The sequence below is a fragment of the Lactuca sativa genome, chromosome 4 (genome assembly GCF_002870075.4).
Source record: "Lactuca sativa cultivar Salinas chromosome 4, Lsat_Salinas_v11, whole genome shotgun sequence".
NCBI classification, from domain to species: domain Eukaryota; kingdom Viridiplantae; phylum Streptophyta; class Magnoliopsida; order Asterales; family Asteraceae; genus Lactuca; species Lactuca sativa.
This window is the reverse complement of record NC_056626.2, coordinates 110,434,716-110,453,181: the sequence shown is the minus strand read 5'-3', so window position 1 is coordinate 110,453,181 and position 18,466 is coordinate 110,434,716. Positions and strand designations below refer to the sequence as shown.

Here is an 18,466-nt window from a genome sequence, read left to right as displayed (position 1 = left end):
CCAGGATTTGAAATACCACTTGGATTTCTGATTCAAGGCTTTAGGCACTTGTTCCTTGGTTGCATGCATGTTTCACTTGTTCCTTGGTTGCATGCATGTTGATCGTTATTGATATGTCCACTTCGTCATTCGATGTGACCTAAGAAGTTAAGTATGAAATAGAAGGATTTGAGACTATAAAAACTTTTTTAGATCCTGAAACTGTCGGAACATACACGTTGCAATCAAATAGATAATTGATGTGTTTTTAGTTAAATGAAAGCAATGTATTGCAACAATCTTGTAAAACCAGGGTTATACAAATATCTTAAGTATGCATTTTGAAGTAATAACCGTTTTATTAATATCATAAGTACTGATAAAGCTTCAAGGTTGTGCATCTACATAGCAAAATATTATTCTAAACATATGAAATACAACAGGTAATGGAACATTTTTTCATTTATTTCTGTCATGTCATAAGTGTCTCATAAGCATATGTAATTAAACTAAATTTGATAACTAATAGGTCCACAAATATCCTTAATAAGTTGTATTCACTAATACAATACCCAAAAATAAGTGAAATGTTTATTGAATTTTTTCTCAAAGACACACAGGTGCCAAGCTAAAATCCGAGGTAAAAGAAAACTAATTGCACTTTCACCATTTTAATTCAAAACTCCGGTTACATTACCCAGAAACTAAAACAATAATTAAATAAAAAATAGATTCTCTAACATGTTTAGTTGTCAAACGTTTGTTAATAATTTAATAAATGAACTTGAACTTGTAAATTATTATATAATCGTTGTATGTTGATTATTTTTTTTATTAAAATAACAAAGTGATATTTATATAACAATTCAACTTTATACACAAATATTCTTGCTCTTAGGACATTATAAAACCGACAAGATAATGAAATTAAAGAAACTGATATTGCTCGATTACAATTAAACCAAAAAATTGATTAGTTATATTTATCTTTGTTATTCAAAGAAAGAAATTTTTAATTATGAATCTATAATAATAACATTTAACTTTCTTATGCAAAAAAGAACTTGGGTGGTGATGATAAGGATCCAAGCCGGACAAATTTAAAGCACCCTAAACTTGATGCAGTTGAATACCTCATTAATGATACACCAACGCAGGTTAAACACAAAACCTAGTAAAAGCATTATAACCAATGTTTTAAAAACCGGTTTTTTAGTTGAACCGGTATGGTGACCGATACCCGGTTCAACCGGTTCGACCGTTAGGTTAACCGGTTTCTATAATTTTCATCTTTTTTTCTATTTTTCTATATATATATATATATATATATATATATATATATATATATATATATATATATATATATATATATATATATATATATATATCATGAATTTGACATTTACAAGTTTAAACATTAAAAAAACCTATAAAAATAAGTTGGAGATCAATCAAAATACATTAAAATAACACATAACCATAAGCTTTAGTGTTTTACATCAATCTATATACGTCAAAAAGAAAATAAAATATAATACCGAAACAAAATATAATTTTAGATGAATAGCAACACATCAAAAAAATTTATAACATTTACCATATGTTTTTATTAGAAAAAAAACTAAATAGATTTGAAAAAAATCACCAAAGTTTATTATGCAAATGGTTCTTTTCCATGTACTTTTATTCGATTTAAGCGGTTCAACCGGTTTATTTTGACCATTTCAACCGGGTTTTTCAAAAAACCGTCCGGTTCAATTCGGTTCAGAAATCAACATAAAACCGGTAATAGTTGAACCGCTTCCTCCTCTGGCTCCCGGTCCAACCGGTTCGACCGGCCGGTTCAAACCGGTTTTTAAAACATTGATTATAACAAAAAGCATAACAAGCAGCATGGGAAATTATAGAAGAAAAAAATGATTAAACTTACATCAGACAAAGCAATCAGCACAAGATAGTGAGATAAAATAGACTATATCAAAACTCTGGTTATAAATGATCCTGTATGTTTTTGCAAAATTGTTGTGGTCTTACTGAAGTTGTTAATGTCTTCATGATATATGCAGTCTTTTGGGGTCTTAATTGTTAGCAGTTTCTGTTGATGCTCTGGTTGACAACATGACAATATGGCTTCAACTCTCCCATTATGGAATTTAAAAAACTGACCAAAACAATCTGTGGTGTCATAATGGTTAGCAAAAAACATGATTTCATCATCATGTAAGTCACAAAGATCATACAATAGTGGAAAATTAGTTTAGAAGCGAACATAACCAAGAATCCAACATCAGTGAGTGAAGAAGTAGTGTGGTGCATCTCTCATGTGAAGATCATCCAAATATCCCCTTCAAATGGTATACATACAACAAATACTCTTCTTTAAATACTTCATGGTGCAGATTATAGGAAGACATTAAGAATGACATTTGTGATCATATCAATTTTACTTGAATAAAATTAATCTAAATTCCTGAACAACTAGAAAATAATAGCTAATAAATACATGAAAACCATAAGCAGAAGCTTTTTAGGTGATAGGATTGGCAAAAAGTCGACAAAAATGTTGAATTTTTAATATCTAACAAGAAAGAAATGATCAAAATCAATTATGGATATAAATTGAGTGGGTTGACGTTTAAATTCAAATTGCCTGGAAATTGCAAGAGAAAAGATAGTACATTCTCAGAAGCAGAGTTTTCTCTGCTTTTGGTATTCACAATATAAAGGGTATCAACATCAAAATATTGGATTTTCCCTAAACAGCAATCACAATGTAGATAATGAATGTGTAATTATACATACCAGGAGCAAACAAAGTGTCATCAGAAGGAACGATATTGGAAGTCTTCACCACTTAGATTGTTTCAGTAATATATTCAAAGCAGCTGTTAAACAGGCACCAGATGAAACTTGAGGCAAGCAGGTGGATTTGACAAATGATGATGAATCCGGTGAATGGATCACTGTGGTGGTCTCGATTAAATGAAAAGGATTCAGATGGTGGATACTGATTAAAATCAATTCCTTTCTTATATTGTAAGGATGTATGGAGAAAAAAGGAAAATAAAAAATTAAGAGGCCAGGTGGAACCAGGGGAAGCAAATACGTACGCTGTAACTTAATAGGAAGATATCATTTTTGACGCAGTATCGACTATACGAGGAAGAATCCTTTAAAAGTTTAATGGAAACGGGAAAGTGACAGTAATCAATTCGCGAAGTCTAACCTTCTTGAGGAATTCGGTATGATGAATCAATCCTCAGCAGGTAGAAGATGAATTAGCGAAATCTTTGCTTGCGAAGTTAGAGTTTTTTATGTGGATGATACAGTCGGTGCTCGGTAATGAGGAATGCCGGAAGATCAATCAAATGGGATAGAGATGAAATGGCGATTTGTTGTACGTGAAATTAGGGTTTGTTTATGGATTGATGTCGTTGGTATTATTGGAGAAAGTCGGAGTTGCGGTTAGAGGAGATGGTGAATCGAGTCCGTCTTTGAATATGGAGAATATGGAACGTTAGTGGAGAGAGGAAGAAGATGTGTTGTGGTAAGTTGCGTCGTTCAGGAGTTAGGGTTACGTGAGTGAAGGGGGAAAAGATAGAAACGGTGGTTGGAAACAGGTGTCTATAGCGAAGCGGTGGTGTGAACACGGTGGAGGAGAATACGTGGTGGAAAGACGATGTGATGAATCGACGTTGATGTTATGGTGTCGTTCAGGAGGGAGTCGACGTGGCATCCATTACAATGCGGAAATGTGATTTTTGGGGAGGGAGATAAATAAGCCTTTTATATATATATATATATATATATATATATATATATATATATATATATATATATATATATATATATATATATATATATATATATATATATATATATATATATATATATATATATATAGACAAAACTTCAAAAATGGTCCCTGTGGTTTCTAAAAATATCAAGTTTAGTCCCTAAGTTCAAAAAACCTCACAGATGGTCCCTGTGGTTTCAAAACTTTTAGCAAATGGTCCTTCCGGTTCACTCCGTTAGCTTTTGGCCATTAATTCAGGGGCATTTTTGTCATTTCATTACCCAGGGACCATTTATGAGGTTTTCTATTACTTTTTTTTAAATAAATAAATAAATTTAATATGCAAGGTCCCACCTCTCTCTCTCCGATGCACCGGTGGAAGAAACAACCACCGGAGATACCAATTTCTGGCCTCCTCTCCGATCACACTCTACCACTTCCCACTACCCACACACCACCTGCTGCCACCACCGTTTTAGTCGACCAAGCCCCACCACCATAAACCACCACACTCTGCTCCTTCGATTCCTTTTCTATCAAGCAAGTTGACAAACACCCTTGAAAACCTGTTACTGCTTTCCCTTTTCCTTCCGTGTTGTGAACCACTAAAAGCAAGAAAAGCCAACAGTAGGGCTGCCACCCACTCCCACAAAACCGCCACCATTCCACCGTTGATCTTCTTTCAATAAACCACCCACACAACCTCCAGCCACCTGTTGTTGCTTCTCCATATCCCTTCTTGTGGAACTCGCTGGAACAGAAACAGAAATAGAGCAGCAGAAGGATACTAGAGCAGCCCCCAGCTACATACCGCCACCATCGTTTTGTTGTTGCTGGTAAGCCATCGCCACCTCTGCCATCTTGAATCACATTGTCGAGACTTGTTGATTTCAACTAGACCAAGAGACCCAACAAAGGGTCCCGATTTCCTTCTTGTGCATCCTGAAATTGCGATCAGTTAACCAAAGAGACCCAACGATGGGTCTCGATTTTTGTTGAATCTCAAACCTGCAAATCACGATAGGTAACGAATCAGGTTGAAATTAGGGGTGGGTTCTTGTGTTCACTGTATAGTTTAGGGATGAACGAACTTTTTTTGCCACATATTCCCGTTTGATTTTGGGTTTTTGAGATCCATCTGTATATGAATCGTTGTAGAACCCTTGTGATGCCTCTAATTGCGTTACATGAACCTGAAATTGGAGCTTTGACTACAATTTCAGGATCTCCTTCCAATATATCATAGATCGGTGTAGTAGAACAAAGATTTGAATCGACAAAAGGCCCTCTCAAGATTGAAGGTCGTTGGTTCACTTTAAAGAAAGATGAACGGCGGCCCATCTGGTTTCAATATGTATTTTCTACCAATTTCTTTGAAATTCCCTTTCTTATTGCTAATTTGAATCAGTTGTTTATAATTCTTTTGCTGATTGATCAGATAATGCTCTGATCATTAGAACCTTTGTCATTGCGTGTTGTGTGTTCACGATCGTGTTTGGGATCCAAGGTTGTTCAAAAAAAGCTCGGATTGTCTTATCAGGTGTGCAATTTGAGGAGCTCCTTCGTTTTTTGCAGATGAAGTCACAAACGAGAGAGAGAGAGAGAGAGAGAGAGAGAGAGAGAGGTGGGACCTTGCATATTAAATTTATTTATTTATTTAAAAAAAAGTAATAGAAAACCTCATAAATGGTCCCTGGGTAATGAAATGAAAAAAATGGCCCTGACTTAACGGCCAAAAACTAACGGAGTGAGCCGGAAGGACCATTTATTAAAAGTTTTGAAACCATAGGGACCATCTGTGAGGTTTTTTGAACTTAGGGACTAAACTTGATATTTTCGAAAACCACAGGGACCATTTTTGAAGTTTTCTCATATATATATATATATATATATATATATATATATATATATATATATATATATATATATATATATATATATATATATATATATATATATATATGGTTAGGTTAATGTGAGACAGCCTAATTTTGTGAGACCGTGAGACGCATTTTTTTATTTATTTTATTTATTTTTATTTTTTTAGTTAATTCAAGTTCCGAAAATAATATTAAAAAAAGAATTTTTTGATTTTTCCATTTATTTTGCATTTTAAAATTATTTTTAGAATATGTGCAGTGTAATATTCTATTTAGAATATTTCACGCATATTTAAAAAAAATAGTATTTTTTTTATTTTTTTTTTAGTTAATTCAAGTTCCGAAAATAATATTTAAAAAAAGAATTTTTAGATTTTTCCATTTATTTTGCATTTTAAAATTATTTTTTAAAATATGTCAGTATAATATTCTATTTAGAATATTTCACATATTTTTCGAAAAAAAAAGGATTTTTTTTATTTTTTAGTTAATTCAAGTTCCGAAAATAATTTTAAAAAAAAGAATTTTTGGATTTTTCCATTTATTTTGCATTTTAAAATTATTTTTAGATTTGGTCTCACGGTCTCACAAAATTAGAATGGTCTCAAATGAACCTGAACCTATATATATATATATATATATATATATATATATATATATATATATATATATATATATATATATATATATATATATATATATATATATATATATATGGGTGGGATCGGTTGAGAACTCATAGTTTCCTGAGAACCTGAGAACTAAAAATGGAACGTTAAATCAAAACTAATTCATTAAGGGCACGATCGTAATCTTATCAATCTCATTTAATGTTTAATTTTTTGTGTTATTGTAAATATTAATATAAATCTCTAAAAATTACAATATAAATCAAAATTTTGGATTTTTTCTAAAAATAGTATTTTTCATTTTTTTTAAAGTGCAAATTTTTTAATTTTTTATAGAAAACTTGAATTTTTGAAAAAAAAAATTGGAAAAAGATATTTTAAAAAAAAAACTGCAATTTTTTTAGAAGCATTTAAAAATCAATAGAATTAAAAAAAAACTTGAAAATTTAAAAAATACTGTAATTTTTTAACCAAAAAAATGAACATTTTTTTGTACATTTATGCATATTTTTACAAGTGCATATATGTGTATTTCATATATTATAATATTTGTAAATGAATTATAAAAAAACTCATTTTATTTAATAATCTATAAACACAATACAATAATTATTTTATTTGATACAATATAAAATATCAAAAAACAAAAAAAATGCTACAAAATTTCAAAGCGTTTTCATGTCTTCGTGTCAATATTTCCATATTTTCTTCACTTTATCATTTTTCACCACAATTTCTTCCAAATCTACAAGTATATATATATATATACATATATATATATATATATATATATATATATATATATATATATATATATATATATATATTGATGCAAAAACACTCACAAAAATACATATGTGATTTACATGTGAATCACATGTAAGTCATATGTGATTTACATATGAATCATATGTAATTCATGTGTGAATTACATTTGATTTACATGTGAATCACATGTGAATTACATGTAATTCATATATGAATTACATGTGAATAACATTTGATTTACATGTGAATCACATGAAATTCATATGTGAATAACATGTGATTCACTTGTGATTTTCATGTGAATTACATATGATTCATACATGAATTACATGTGAATCGCGTGTAATTCATGTGATTCACTTGTAAATTGCATGTAATTCATACGTGAATTTCATGTGATTTATATGTGCATCACATATGATTCATATATGAATCACACTATGATTTAGACAAATATCAAAATTCAAGAAAATTCCAAAATGAACCATAATCAATTATGATTTACCTGATGGAATAGTTGTTGGATAACACCGCCACACTTAGTGAAACTTGAGCCTCGTATCGGCTAGACTTATTTCTAAACCTGTCATTAATAGAATATTGTTAATATTTTGTAACAACCAATATCAAGAAAAAATAAAAAAAAAATATAAAACTGTGTTTTTTGAGTCTGATAATCCACATGGTGCTCCACCACAAACCTTGCTTACAGTTTGCTTGTTGTTCTCTTTTGATGAAAATACTATAGATATGTCAACAATGTGTTGATGTTCATGGTTCTCATCATCTATCTGTAACATCAAATCATCATTACATATACAAAACTGTGTGTCACAGCCAATCTAACAATCAAATTAGTGTTTACATTAGCTCATACAGATTTGTCAACAATTGATTAACCGTAAATCAAATAAACTTGAAGAGAGTAACAATACAACATAATAAATGAAATCTGTAGCACATTAACATCTAGATTTTGAATTCATAATAAGATCATTTAGATCTGGTTAAACTTTCAAAACGATATGTAGAAAAGCATTAGAAAAAAAACCATCCCAGGACATGATGTAAGGTTAATCAGAATGAACAAGTGCAAAAACTGTTTACAAATCACGTTGAAAAGATAAATGAATAAACAAACGACCATCAATTAGGCACTATGATTAAACATACAAGACCGTCAATCTGATTAAAACTCTCACAATGTTTATGCAAAGATACTACTACCCGTGCTACATTTAAGGAAGTATAACTAGGCATATAATTTGTAATTTGTAATGTGATAAATAGAAAGCACACCTGCGGAAACCAAGCATTAGGTCAACTTCTGATAAATTCTAGATCCTTGAATGAATTTGGTCCTCTATGATGCCAATATCCTTAGCGAAGTTCACTCACAATTTGTTGAGATCACCTTCTAGTAGAAATTCCGGCACAATCTGCCAGGACCTTCAACAACTACAGCGATGTCGTTCACATCAGATCCAAAAGTGAATCCTCTTGTGAAATTAGATGAAAGGTAGAAGGACGGAGATGATGTTTTTAATTTAGATCTTAGGAACCAAGCCAAATCTATAAAATTCCATCAATTAGAAGAACATTATGTCAGAATCAATTTCATATCAGTGTAATATTGAATAATATGAATAGCAAACCTGATGATCGTAGACGAGTAAATCAACAAAGCCACTTCAATTGATGTTCTTTCCAGATCTATGATAATGGCCAAGGAATGTGAGACATCGACGATGTGTCAGGTCATATCGACAACAACAAAACCGGCGAATCAACATGACAATGAGAATGAGGAGGCGATTGTAAACGACCACTTCTATCACAACTACTGATAGGATCAATAGTTACAAATCCGATGATCCGGAGATTAAGGAGTGTTACCGGAGGCAGGACGAAGGGGAGAGAGAGGCGGACAAAGGGGAAAGAAAGGGAGGGTATGGGTTGATATGATAAACGGTTTGACCTTGTTATGCCTGAAATGCCCTTGATTCATTTTAATTAGATGCCTCAATGTCTTTTTTTTCCAAAGTATATACAAAATTGCCACAATGCATCATAACCTTTTATTATTTTAATCTAACGATCATTTTTTAGTTCTCGGGTTCTCGGAAAACTATGGGTTCTCAAATGATCCTTCCTCTCTCGTTTGATTTTAATTTTGACGGGGTTTATCTTTCCATCTTATCTCTTGTCTATCTATACCTGGTCTTCTGCCTTTATCTTTGGAAATGAACCCCAAAATTCGATTTGAATCTCCTCATCCCTTCCGTCCTCATCACTGATAAATTCAAAGGTATATGTCTTCTTTATCATTCTCTCTATTCATAAGCTTTCATGATCTAAGGTTTTTACGAGGTACAAAAACCATCAATACCACCACTCATTGTCACAGGTAAATCTTACGCAGTCACAATCATCTCTCATTTTCTTTAGTATACGACCCTTCACGCTAACTGACTTGATTCTCTCTCTCTCTCTCTCGGATGCTTATTAAGATATGCTCTATTAGAAGACCGTTTTTAATCCAAATTCTCCGACTTTAATTGTTTAAATTTAAAACCTAACATTTCTCTCATGGTTTTCTTTGGATGAAGATGACAAGAATGGGAATGAATGGATGTGTTGGAATGAAAAACAAAGGGGTAAAGAGGTACACCAACAATAACAAATCAAATGCTTCATGTTCTATTACTCTCTCTCCACCATGTCGATTTCAAGGATCTGGATCTAAATCCATAACCACCGGCATTGATTTAGCACCAAGCGCCTTCTTTATGATTTTCCAGGCAGGAATCTCCAACCTATATATTCTCTTGTGCACCATTTTTCCATTTTCCTAACTTAAGTTTTGTATGTTTATTACTCAAAATCTCAGGAAACTATAACCTCACTACAATCAAAGTTGTTCCTATGAAGTCTATCGGTCACTTTGACGATTTCGGTAATTGGATAATAGAGATGTAGGTGAAGTTGCTTTATTTTGGGTGAATAACACGTCAGAAGAAAGTAAAATTTGGTGTTTTCTCAATACCACCATCATCCTCAACATCATCATGACCGGCCATCTCACTTCCTCTTTCTCTCTCTACTACTGTTTTTCAAGACATCACCACGCATTCATCTCTTTCTGGCTTTCGATCCAAGACACCCGCCACTATTTATGGATCCTAATCTCCAATCGATGAACATGTGCCACTATTGTCGGATTCAAATCTAGATCGAAGACCTTCCAGTGATTAAGTGATTAAGCGGTTCAAATATTGATTTCCCTCTTAATATCCGGTCAATTAAATTCATGATTTGGTGTATGCTGATTTAGGCAATGGTTTTGGTGATCATACAAAGTCGGCGCCGGAGGTTCAAGGGTTTCGGTGAGGTCCGATTATGCTTCCTGTAAAAATATATTATTTTTTCTCCTATACAATAGATCATTGCTTGGTTTTTTACAACAAGCTCTTTGATTTTGGAAATACTATGTGCGTAAGTATGGATTTCATCGTTTTGGGAACGTTTTTTTTTGATAAATTTCTCTGTTTATATTACAATTCATCCTCTTTGGTGTCGATGTTTCTATATTTATTCCTGACTTTCATCATGGCTTTCTTACCGGATTTAAGTCACATGCAAGAAAAGAGAAAATTGTTGTGTGGGCTAAATCCTCCATATATACTTGTAGAAAACAGACCATGGGATTTCTCAGGAAATCCTAGACCTACATCTACACACACATACAATATTCCTTTAGGTAATTGCTTCACTTCACTTTACTTTTTGTTTTTTTCAATCTAATATTTTGGGGTTCTTTTATGTAAATCCAAGTGGTTTAGTGCTTTGATATTTTAATGAAATAAAGGTTGAACAACTCATGCTATAAAGGTTTTTCCATATGGATATGTGATCTTCAAATGACTCTAGATATTAGGGATCTTAATTTGAATTCAGAGATAGAGGCCTTTTGCTAGGTAAATTTTTATTGATGCTTATCATTTTCCCAGGACCTGTAGATGAACCATGATCCATGGAGATTCCTGTAAATTAAATTAGACCGTGTGCTTTTAGTTTTTGAATTGTGAATGTTTATTTTAAATAGGTTCTTCATTTTGAAAATTTTTAGTGTTTTTAACATATAGACTTAATAGTTTAATTTAAGAAGCTTTAATTATCTTTTTTTTTTCTTTTTCTTTAGCAGATGATTGTTGCTAACAAGCTGCCAGAAACAAGCAAGAGCAAGGTGTTAATGAGGCGGAAGTAACATCTGATTAGCCTAGACTAATATTTTAGAACTTTTGGATGGCAAGGGTATAATTGTCCAAAATGGGAAGGATGGGCACTAGAACAGGAGGTTAATGCTACCTTTTAGAACATTGATAATTATTTAATCCTAAAAACGTAAGAAAACATATGTTTGTTTTGTTAAGTAATTTATTTTTCAATGATTTACCCATGCATTGATAAATAAGATCACGCTGAAATACATTCATTGGGTTGTATTCTAAGTGTGTGTGTGTGTGTCTTTTTTTTTGCATTGGTACACTCGGTTGCTCGTTGATCACTCTATTTGCAATATATGCAATGTACACAACTGGTTTCTGCTTCCTATTTTCTTTGAAAGTTTGCAATTCCAAAGTTTGATGTCATAATTGGTTGCTTAGTGAAAGTCAATTGTTGTTCCTTAATGCTAATCAGCTATACATTATTGTTTGTATAATTCATTGTAGATTTGTTTCAGACATTTATGTCCCTCCTTTTATTTATGATTGTTCTAGCAACGACAAAAATACATTGCTATTTTTGACTTGTTCGGATAAATGTCTTGCTTTTACAAGTTGACTGATAGAACCAAAAAGAACCGGGTTAGGTTATAGAGTCGAAAAAGTCGGGTTCTTTTGGTAATAAAAATGCATTCATGGACTGTTTGGTATTATTTTTAAACTTATGACTGTTTTTGGTGTATATATATATATATATATATATATATATATATATATATATATATATATATATATATATATATATATATATATATATATAGGTATCCCAGAGAATGCAATAAAAACATATTGCTTAGATGATTTGACTGTAAAAACCACTCAATTCAATTTTAAACATTTTTTTTTTCTGTTTTCATATTATGCTTATATAATATTTGTTTCATTTTTTTATGATTTAACGGCGCTGTTTAGAAATGCCATTAAACAAATCAAAGGTTTTAGGGATATTAACCAAAAGCCAACTATAATATTTCAAATCATATTTTACCAAAATATCTAACGAAAAAAATGATTAAGACTAACCGAATAAAGCCAACTTTAATTGGCGTAGGGGTTTTGCACAACACATCATGTTTAGCGTCGTTGATCATCTCTTGTCAAGTTTTAGATTTATGCTGAAAGACGGGAAAGGTATTCATATTGGGAACATGAACGTTTTGATATTGAAAAATCCCAAAACTTTGATCTTTTCTTTCTAATTATACCAACTTGCACTTTAGTTAATCGATGTTGACTTTGGTACCTTTTGACGAAGGACGTTGTAATTGATATCCCAATTTGGTTTCCCTCCACACTCTTTTATTATGAGGTTGTTATATCATAGTTACTAATTTTTTGGCTTTCTAACCGACTGTGTGGGCAAGGAGTATTCAACCTTCGATTTCCCTAGCTATAAGTTCAAAATTTCAATGGTTTTTGAAACGATTTATTGAACATGTAGGTAATAAAATGTGTCAAAATTTCACGGCTTGGGCGACCACTCACGTCCACCCATGCATTCCTTGAGTTTGAGGGTGAGTGTCCACTTACAACATGTTTTGGCTTGCGCTTGTGTCTAACACAGCCACGTGGCTTGTGAAGTTAGACTATGATTAAATGATGATATTTACCCATTTTGAGGGGCGGCCCACATAGCCTTTCTCCTACACTTAGAAAAATTTAGTCGTTCTCCATCTTTCTTTCTTATTTTTCTTCTCATCTTGTAACAACCATAGATTCTTCGTATGATAGCGGATTTCGATGAATCTTATATCCGTGGAAAGTTAGTAAAGTGTGTTGCAACTTATCTTTAGACATCTTTGGCTGAATATGTAAAAATATTGAGTTATTAACTTGAAAACATAGGTTCATACTCGTTTTCTATAAATTTTATGTTTTAACTTCACTTTTTTTAAATGATCATAACCATTTTATTTTAATTCCGGTTTTCTTGAATCATTTTTCTATGTTCTGTTGACACAATGTTTATAATTTTGGTTTTATAGATATTTATGAATCATTCTAGCTCTGTAGCTATTAACCTCTAAAGTTAGTACCTTGGAATTTTGAAAAAAAAAACCCATAACTTATGAATGAATTGTCTTTTAACTTTGCAAGCTCATAATTTGCTCATTGTTTTGTCAATTAAGTTGATTCATTTTGAATTGTTTAGTGTTATACGTCCCCTTTCCATTTCAACCTTGTTTGTTGCTTAACACCTTGGTTTGGTTAGCCTCCCATAGCCCCAAATTTACTACTTTCATTATTTCATATAAATTTTAATTTTTCACAATTCTTCTAATTTTATCCTCATTTCCATGAAACTCATTTCTAATAAATTATATGACTTATAATAACATATATAAAGGTAATAACAATCATACTTTCTTACTGTTGTCCCTTTTGACCTAATTACACTTTTTGTAGTATTATACATATATAAGACTAGAATTTTCATTCCATTTCATATAAACTATTTATGACAGCACTAGTACATAACCTAATTTTTTGGTGCGATATGGTTTTTTTTGGTGCGGTGGTAGCCTATAACCTTTTGGTGCGACAGGGTTTTTTTGGTACGCTTGTAGCTAAAACCGTACTAGTAAAAGAATTTCGCATCAATACACCAACCAACCACACCATTTAAAGCATTTATTGTTGCGGTTCCATGTATATAGATACCCTTTCCCAAATCTTCCCTCTTCATTCTAATATTTCATTCAAGCTTATGCAGACAAGCTCTAGTCACCACGACCTCTTTTTTACCAACATTCGAAGAACCATCACTACCACCCTCAACACTATATTATGCTTGGTTCATGTTGTAAGTTAGTTGTTTATTTATATCTGTGTACCGACTTATGTCTTACACTTCGGTTAAATGTAAGAAGGGAAGCGTTTTAGCATCTTTCGAGTTATAACCCAACAGTGTTGTTAATGATCCAGAAGTCAGGGAACCAAGTGAAATCCTTTATTTTGTCGATCTTTTTAGTTTTTTTTTGGTTAAAAATTTTATAATATGAATGGATGTTATGTAGGTGAAATTGATGGATCGAGTGTAGGAACTTATTCAAAGCCAAAAGACTCACCGCTTATTAATGATGTCCTTTCTCATTTGGGTGGTAAAAGTAAAACACCAATAAAACATGAGACATACTCGAGTAGCCGCCTCTCCTACATTGATCCAAGGTCAAACATAATGACGCCATTCTAAATCTTTTGAGATCTTGAAAAAAATTGTCTATGGAGGCTTAATGGAGGTGATGGCAAGTTCAATTGGTATGGTTATAAAAGGTGTGGTTCCATGCTCACACTAGTTAATCATGTTAAGCGCATAAACAAATGATTTCTATAATAGTGTAGCTTACTTTTACAAAAACAAAAACAAAAACAAAGGTATTGCACCAACTAACTAGCTAACCAACAAACTACTTTTCTTCTTTACAAACCCAACATATAAACTTGTTTATAAGATATTTTTTGACATGCCGAAAATAACAATTTAAAATAAAAATTTAAAAAAAAAAACTCGAATTGTGGTGTGTCAAAAAGAACCTTCGTACGTATGTCGTCTTTGTCCTGCTAGTTTTCAGCAAGCCTTTCACAATAATATTTGTTAAAAATGAACAAAAATAACAAAGTTTATCAATATTGGTAAAACTCAGTCCAAGTTTAAAGTTCCAAATAATCGAACATGCATCTCCATACGGTTTGATAATCCAAAATAATACCTCCAATGTATGGAGCCATTACTATATAAATGAGAATAACACTAATTAGTAAAGAAATATTGATATTAGGAAAAAATCACCAAGATTTTTGTAGAAAGCCAAAACCATGAAAGACCATGGGCTGAGTCAATAGATTACAAAAATCATTTACGATATTTATGGTCCAAAGAAAATGGAGAAATACAAGTGTTTAAGGCCTGGTTTAGATGGAATCGAATTTTGACTGAAAAATGGTCTTAAATCCCTGTCACTGCCTATAACGCGGGAAGGTCGTGATGATGTCGCGCCGATGAGATTGTGGAATGTGGATCACATGAAGAAGTTGCACAGTATATCTCTGGAGGAGTCTTTGTGTTGAGTTCAGCGAAATTGGGCGCTTGATTGAAGTAGTGCGGTTGTCTTATCGCAGAAGAAATGTGGCATTAACTATATAGAATAAGATGTGAATAAACACCTTTTTTGAACACTTGTCAGATAGACGTAGAAAGTTTGAAGTACGTGATTTTGAGCACCTTATAAGAGTGCATTAATAAAGGAAGGTGGCATATGCATATATAGAAACCAAATTTGAATGATGTTCTTCATTGCTATGTTAATGGTGAAATTAATGTTGGCTAATATACAATTTGGAGACAGCTTTACAAATACTTAGGTTTCATGGTGATTTCTTCTGTACAAAATTACGTTATATGTTAGCGAATAGAATGCAAAATTCTTGGTCATAATGAGCAGATCAGGCCAGAAGCGACATGAATGAAGACATCCTCACGACATGGAATTGTGAGGCCACCCATTGGATGATCATAACCAAATTCTTCCTCTGATTGACGTAGCAGATCTTGGAATGAAGGCTGGTCTAATAACGATAAAGGAACAACAAATCGTCTTTTTTCTTGATCACCAACATAAACTGCAAAATGTCCTTTGGGGATGATGTCTACCGATGATGATGACGAGCGGCTTCCATTGGAGAATGATCGACCGAGAACTTTTTTGGCCTGAATGATTCGAGGCACACGAATGGCCATTTTTATATGAAGGCTACGGTCTCTTTCTTCTAAAAGGATTTCTTTTATGTGAAAGATGCTGTGATCGATTTTGGGAGGATCCGTTGTGCTTCATATCAGCCCAATTGTATCCATTTTATAGGTGTATGAAGATTTTAATGAAGATCGAATAATAGTAGGAATTTCAAAGAAGAGATGGTGACACATTCTACCAAAAAGAAAAATCACATGGTTTTGTCTTCCAACTTGTTATTGATCCCAAAGAATTATATATGTACAATGAAGTATGCCACAAAATTTCAGTAACGCTGAGTGGCCAAGCTTCAGCTACACTATGGGCCCATTTACAAGTGAGTCTTATGGACACACATCATTATTAATGTCTCACATGGCCATGTTTGTCAAAAATATCAGAAGGTTAGGCATCCTTTTTTCAAGTGCAACAAGTCCACGATTTCAGGTCCTGAAATCAACAAAACATCCAAAAAGAAATTAACACTCATATCTAATCTGATATATGAATTAAACACATAGTACACACTTAAATATTTTGCTTTTCCCTCCTGAAGAAAATCAGAGACATATCTTCTGAAGGTTGTTCTGTTATCAATGATCGATACAAAAGGATCTGCTATTTGACCTTAACTGATAACCGATTGGCTGTTTTCTTTTCCGTAACTCTCATATCAACTAAGTAAGAGACCCATTGTGGTTTTATATCATTCATTTATTGATTACAAGCAGTATATATATATATATATATATATATATATATATATATATATATATATATATATATATATATATATATATATATATATATATATATATATATATATATAGGTCCATGTATTGTGGGGTCTTTCTAACTGTTTTGGTTATAGGTTGTCAATGATTGTCAAGTTTCTTGAGTAATTAAGATTTGTAGCGGAATAAATCTCTTGGGAAGAAAGTAGGTTGTGATGATGTTTAGGATGTTCAAAGAGGAGTCTCTGTTGGAATTCTTTGTGATTATAATATTTGAAACTGAATGCCGTGCCTTTTTCCATAGTTTTCATGCAATCTATACAAGAGTTGTAGCTCGACTTTATATTGAAACCTTCCTAATTAGTAATATGGTCATAATCTAATAAAAATATGCCTAATAGTTTGTCATCAGAAGCAGCTAAGCACCAATATGTTTGCTATATGAGTTCTTTTGTTTAAACTTCCGAGCTTACTCAAGAAAGACATAAGCAGGCCCTTTACAAAGTCGTTCCCTTGAGTTCATAGACTAACATGTGTGATCCTACAACAAATTTTTATCGAACTATTCATCATTGATCATCGGCTAATTTCTCTTGACCAATCAGTCCCTATCATAACAGGTTAGAGGAAAAGAACAATAACTGATAGCTCTTGGGTAGGTGGTGTTGAAGAAACAACTGATCCAGGCCCAAATTAAGGCTATAGTCACATTCAGTATATGGAGAAAGATGTGGCATACAAACTTTTTTTGAACGGATTGAAAATACAAGCTAAAGAACAAAAGTAAGTAAGTGGTTCTGGTGGGCTTAGAGGATATTGATAAAGAAAGCCCTAATGGCATAGACATGAACACCATAAGTTGAACAATGGTCGTCATTAATGTATTAATGCTGAAACTAAATTTTGTTATCATACAATGAATTTGGAGACCACATTACTCCCTCTGATTTACAAGTAATTAATCCTCATGGTGATTTTGACTGTACAAAACTGTTAGCAAACACGATGCATGCCTAGCTCTTCATCATAACGAGCAAAGGCGGCAGGCAACATCAACAAACACTTCCTCACGACATGGAATTGTGAGGCCACCCATTGGATGATCATATCCAAATTCTTCCTCTGCTTGATGTAGCAAGTCTTGGAATGAAGGCTGGTTTAATAATGATAAAGGAACAACAAATCGTCTTTTCTCTTGATCACCAACATAAACTGCAAAATGTCCTTTAGGGATGATGTCTGTAGATGATGATGGACGGCTTCCATTGGACAATGATCGACCAAGAACTTTCTTTGCTTGAATGATCCGAGGCATACGAATAGCCATGTATATATGAAGGGTACGGTCACTTAATTTGTTTTGGTGAAGAAATGCAATATGAAAGGATTTCGTTTTTGTGACAGGTGCTGTGGAGGAGTTGTGCTTGATATCAACACAATTGGATGCATTATATAGGTGTAAGAAGATTTCAATAAGATTGGGTAATAGTAGGAATTTTAGCGAAGAGATTGTGACACATTCTTGCAAAATGCAAGATCACATGCTTTTGTCTTCCAAGTTGTTATTGGACCCAAAGGATTAGACGTTGAATGAAGTGTGCCACATATTTGCTGCAATGTAAGTGGAAAAGAGTGAGCAAAACTATGGCCCATATGTATATTGG

The 18,466-nt window shown here is 32.5% G+C and overlaps 2 protein-coding genes across 2 annotated transcripts; both read right to left on the bottom strand.

Moving 5' to 3' along the window:
• Window positions 1-15,601: 15,601 nt before the first annotated feature.
• Window positions 15,602-16,248, bottom strand: LOC111899731 (auxin-responsive protein SAUR21-like). The gene has a single exon (XM_023895583.3). It carries the CDS (start codon window positions 16,074-16,076, stop codon window positions 15,768-15,770), a length of 309 nt encoding a protein of 102 aa, XP_023751351.1. The 5' UTR covers window positions 16,077-16,248; the 3' UTR covers window positions 15,602-15,767.
• A 1,413-nt stretch (window positions 16,249-17,661) lies between these two features.
• LOC111899740 (auxin-induced protein X15-like) lies at window positions 17,662-18,243 on the bottom strand. Its single transcript, XM_023895593.3, has one exon. The coding sequence runs from the start codon at window positions 18,127-18,129 to the stop codon at window positions 17,827-17,829; it is 303 nt and encodes a 100-aa protein (XP_023751361.1). The 5' UTR covers window positions 18,130-18,243; the 3' UTR covers window positions 17,662-17,826.
• Window positions 18,244-18,466: the final 223 nt, after the last annotated feature.

What these genes read in the sequence shown, in the direction of transcription:
- LOC111899731 (XM_023895583.3), bottom strand. Translation starts at nt 16,076, where the DNA reads ATGGCCATTCGTGTGCCTCGAATCATTCAGGCCAAAAAAGTTCTCGGT.
- LOC111899740 (XM_023895593.3), bottom strand. Translation starts at nt 18,129, where the DNA reads ATGGCTATTCGTATGCCTCGGATCATTCAAGCAAAGAAAGTTCTTGGT.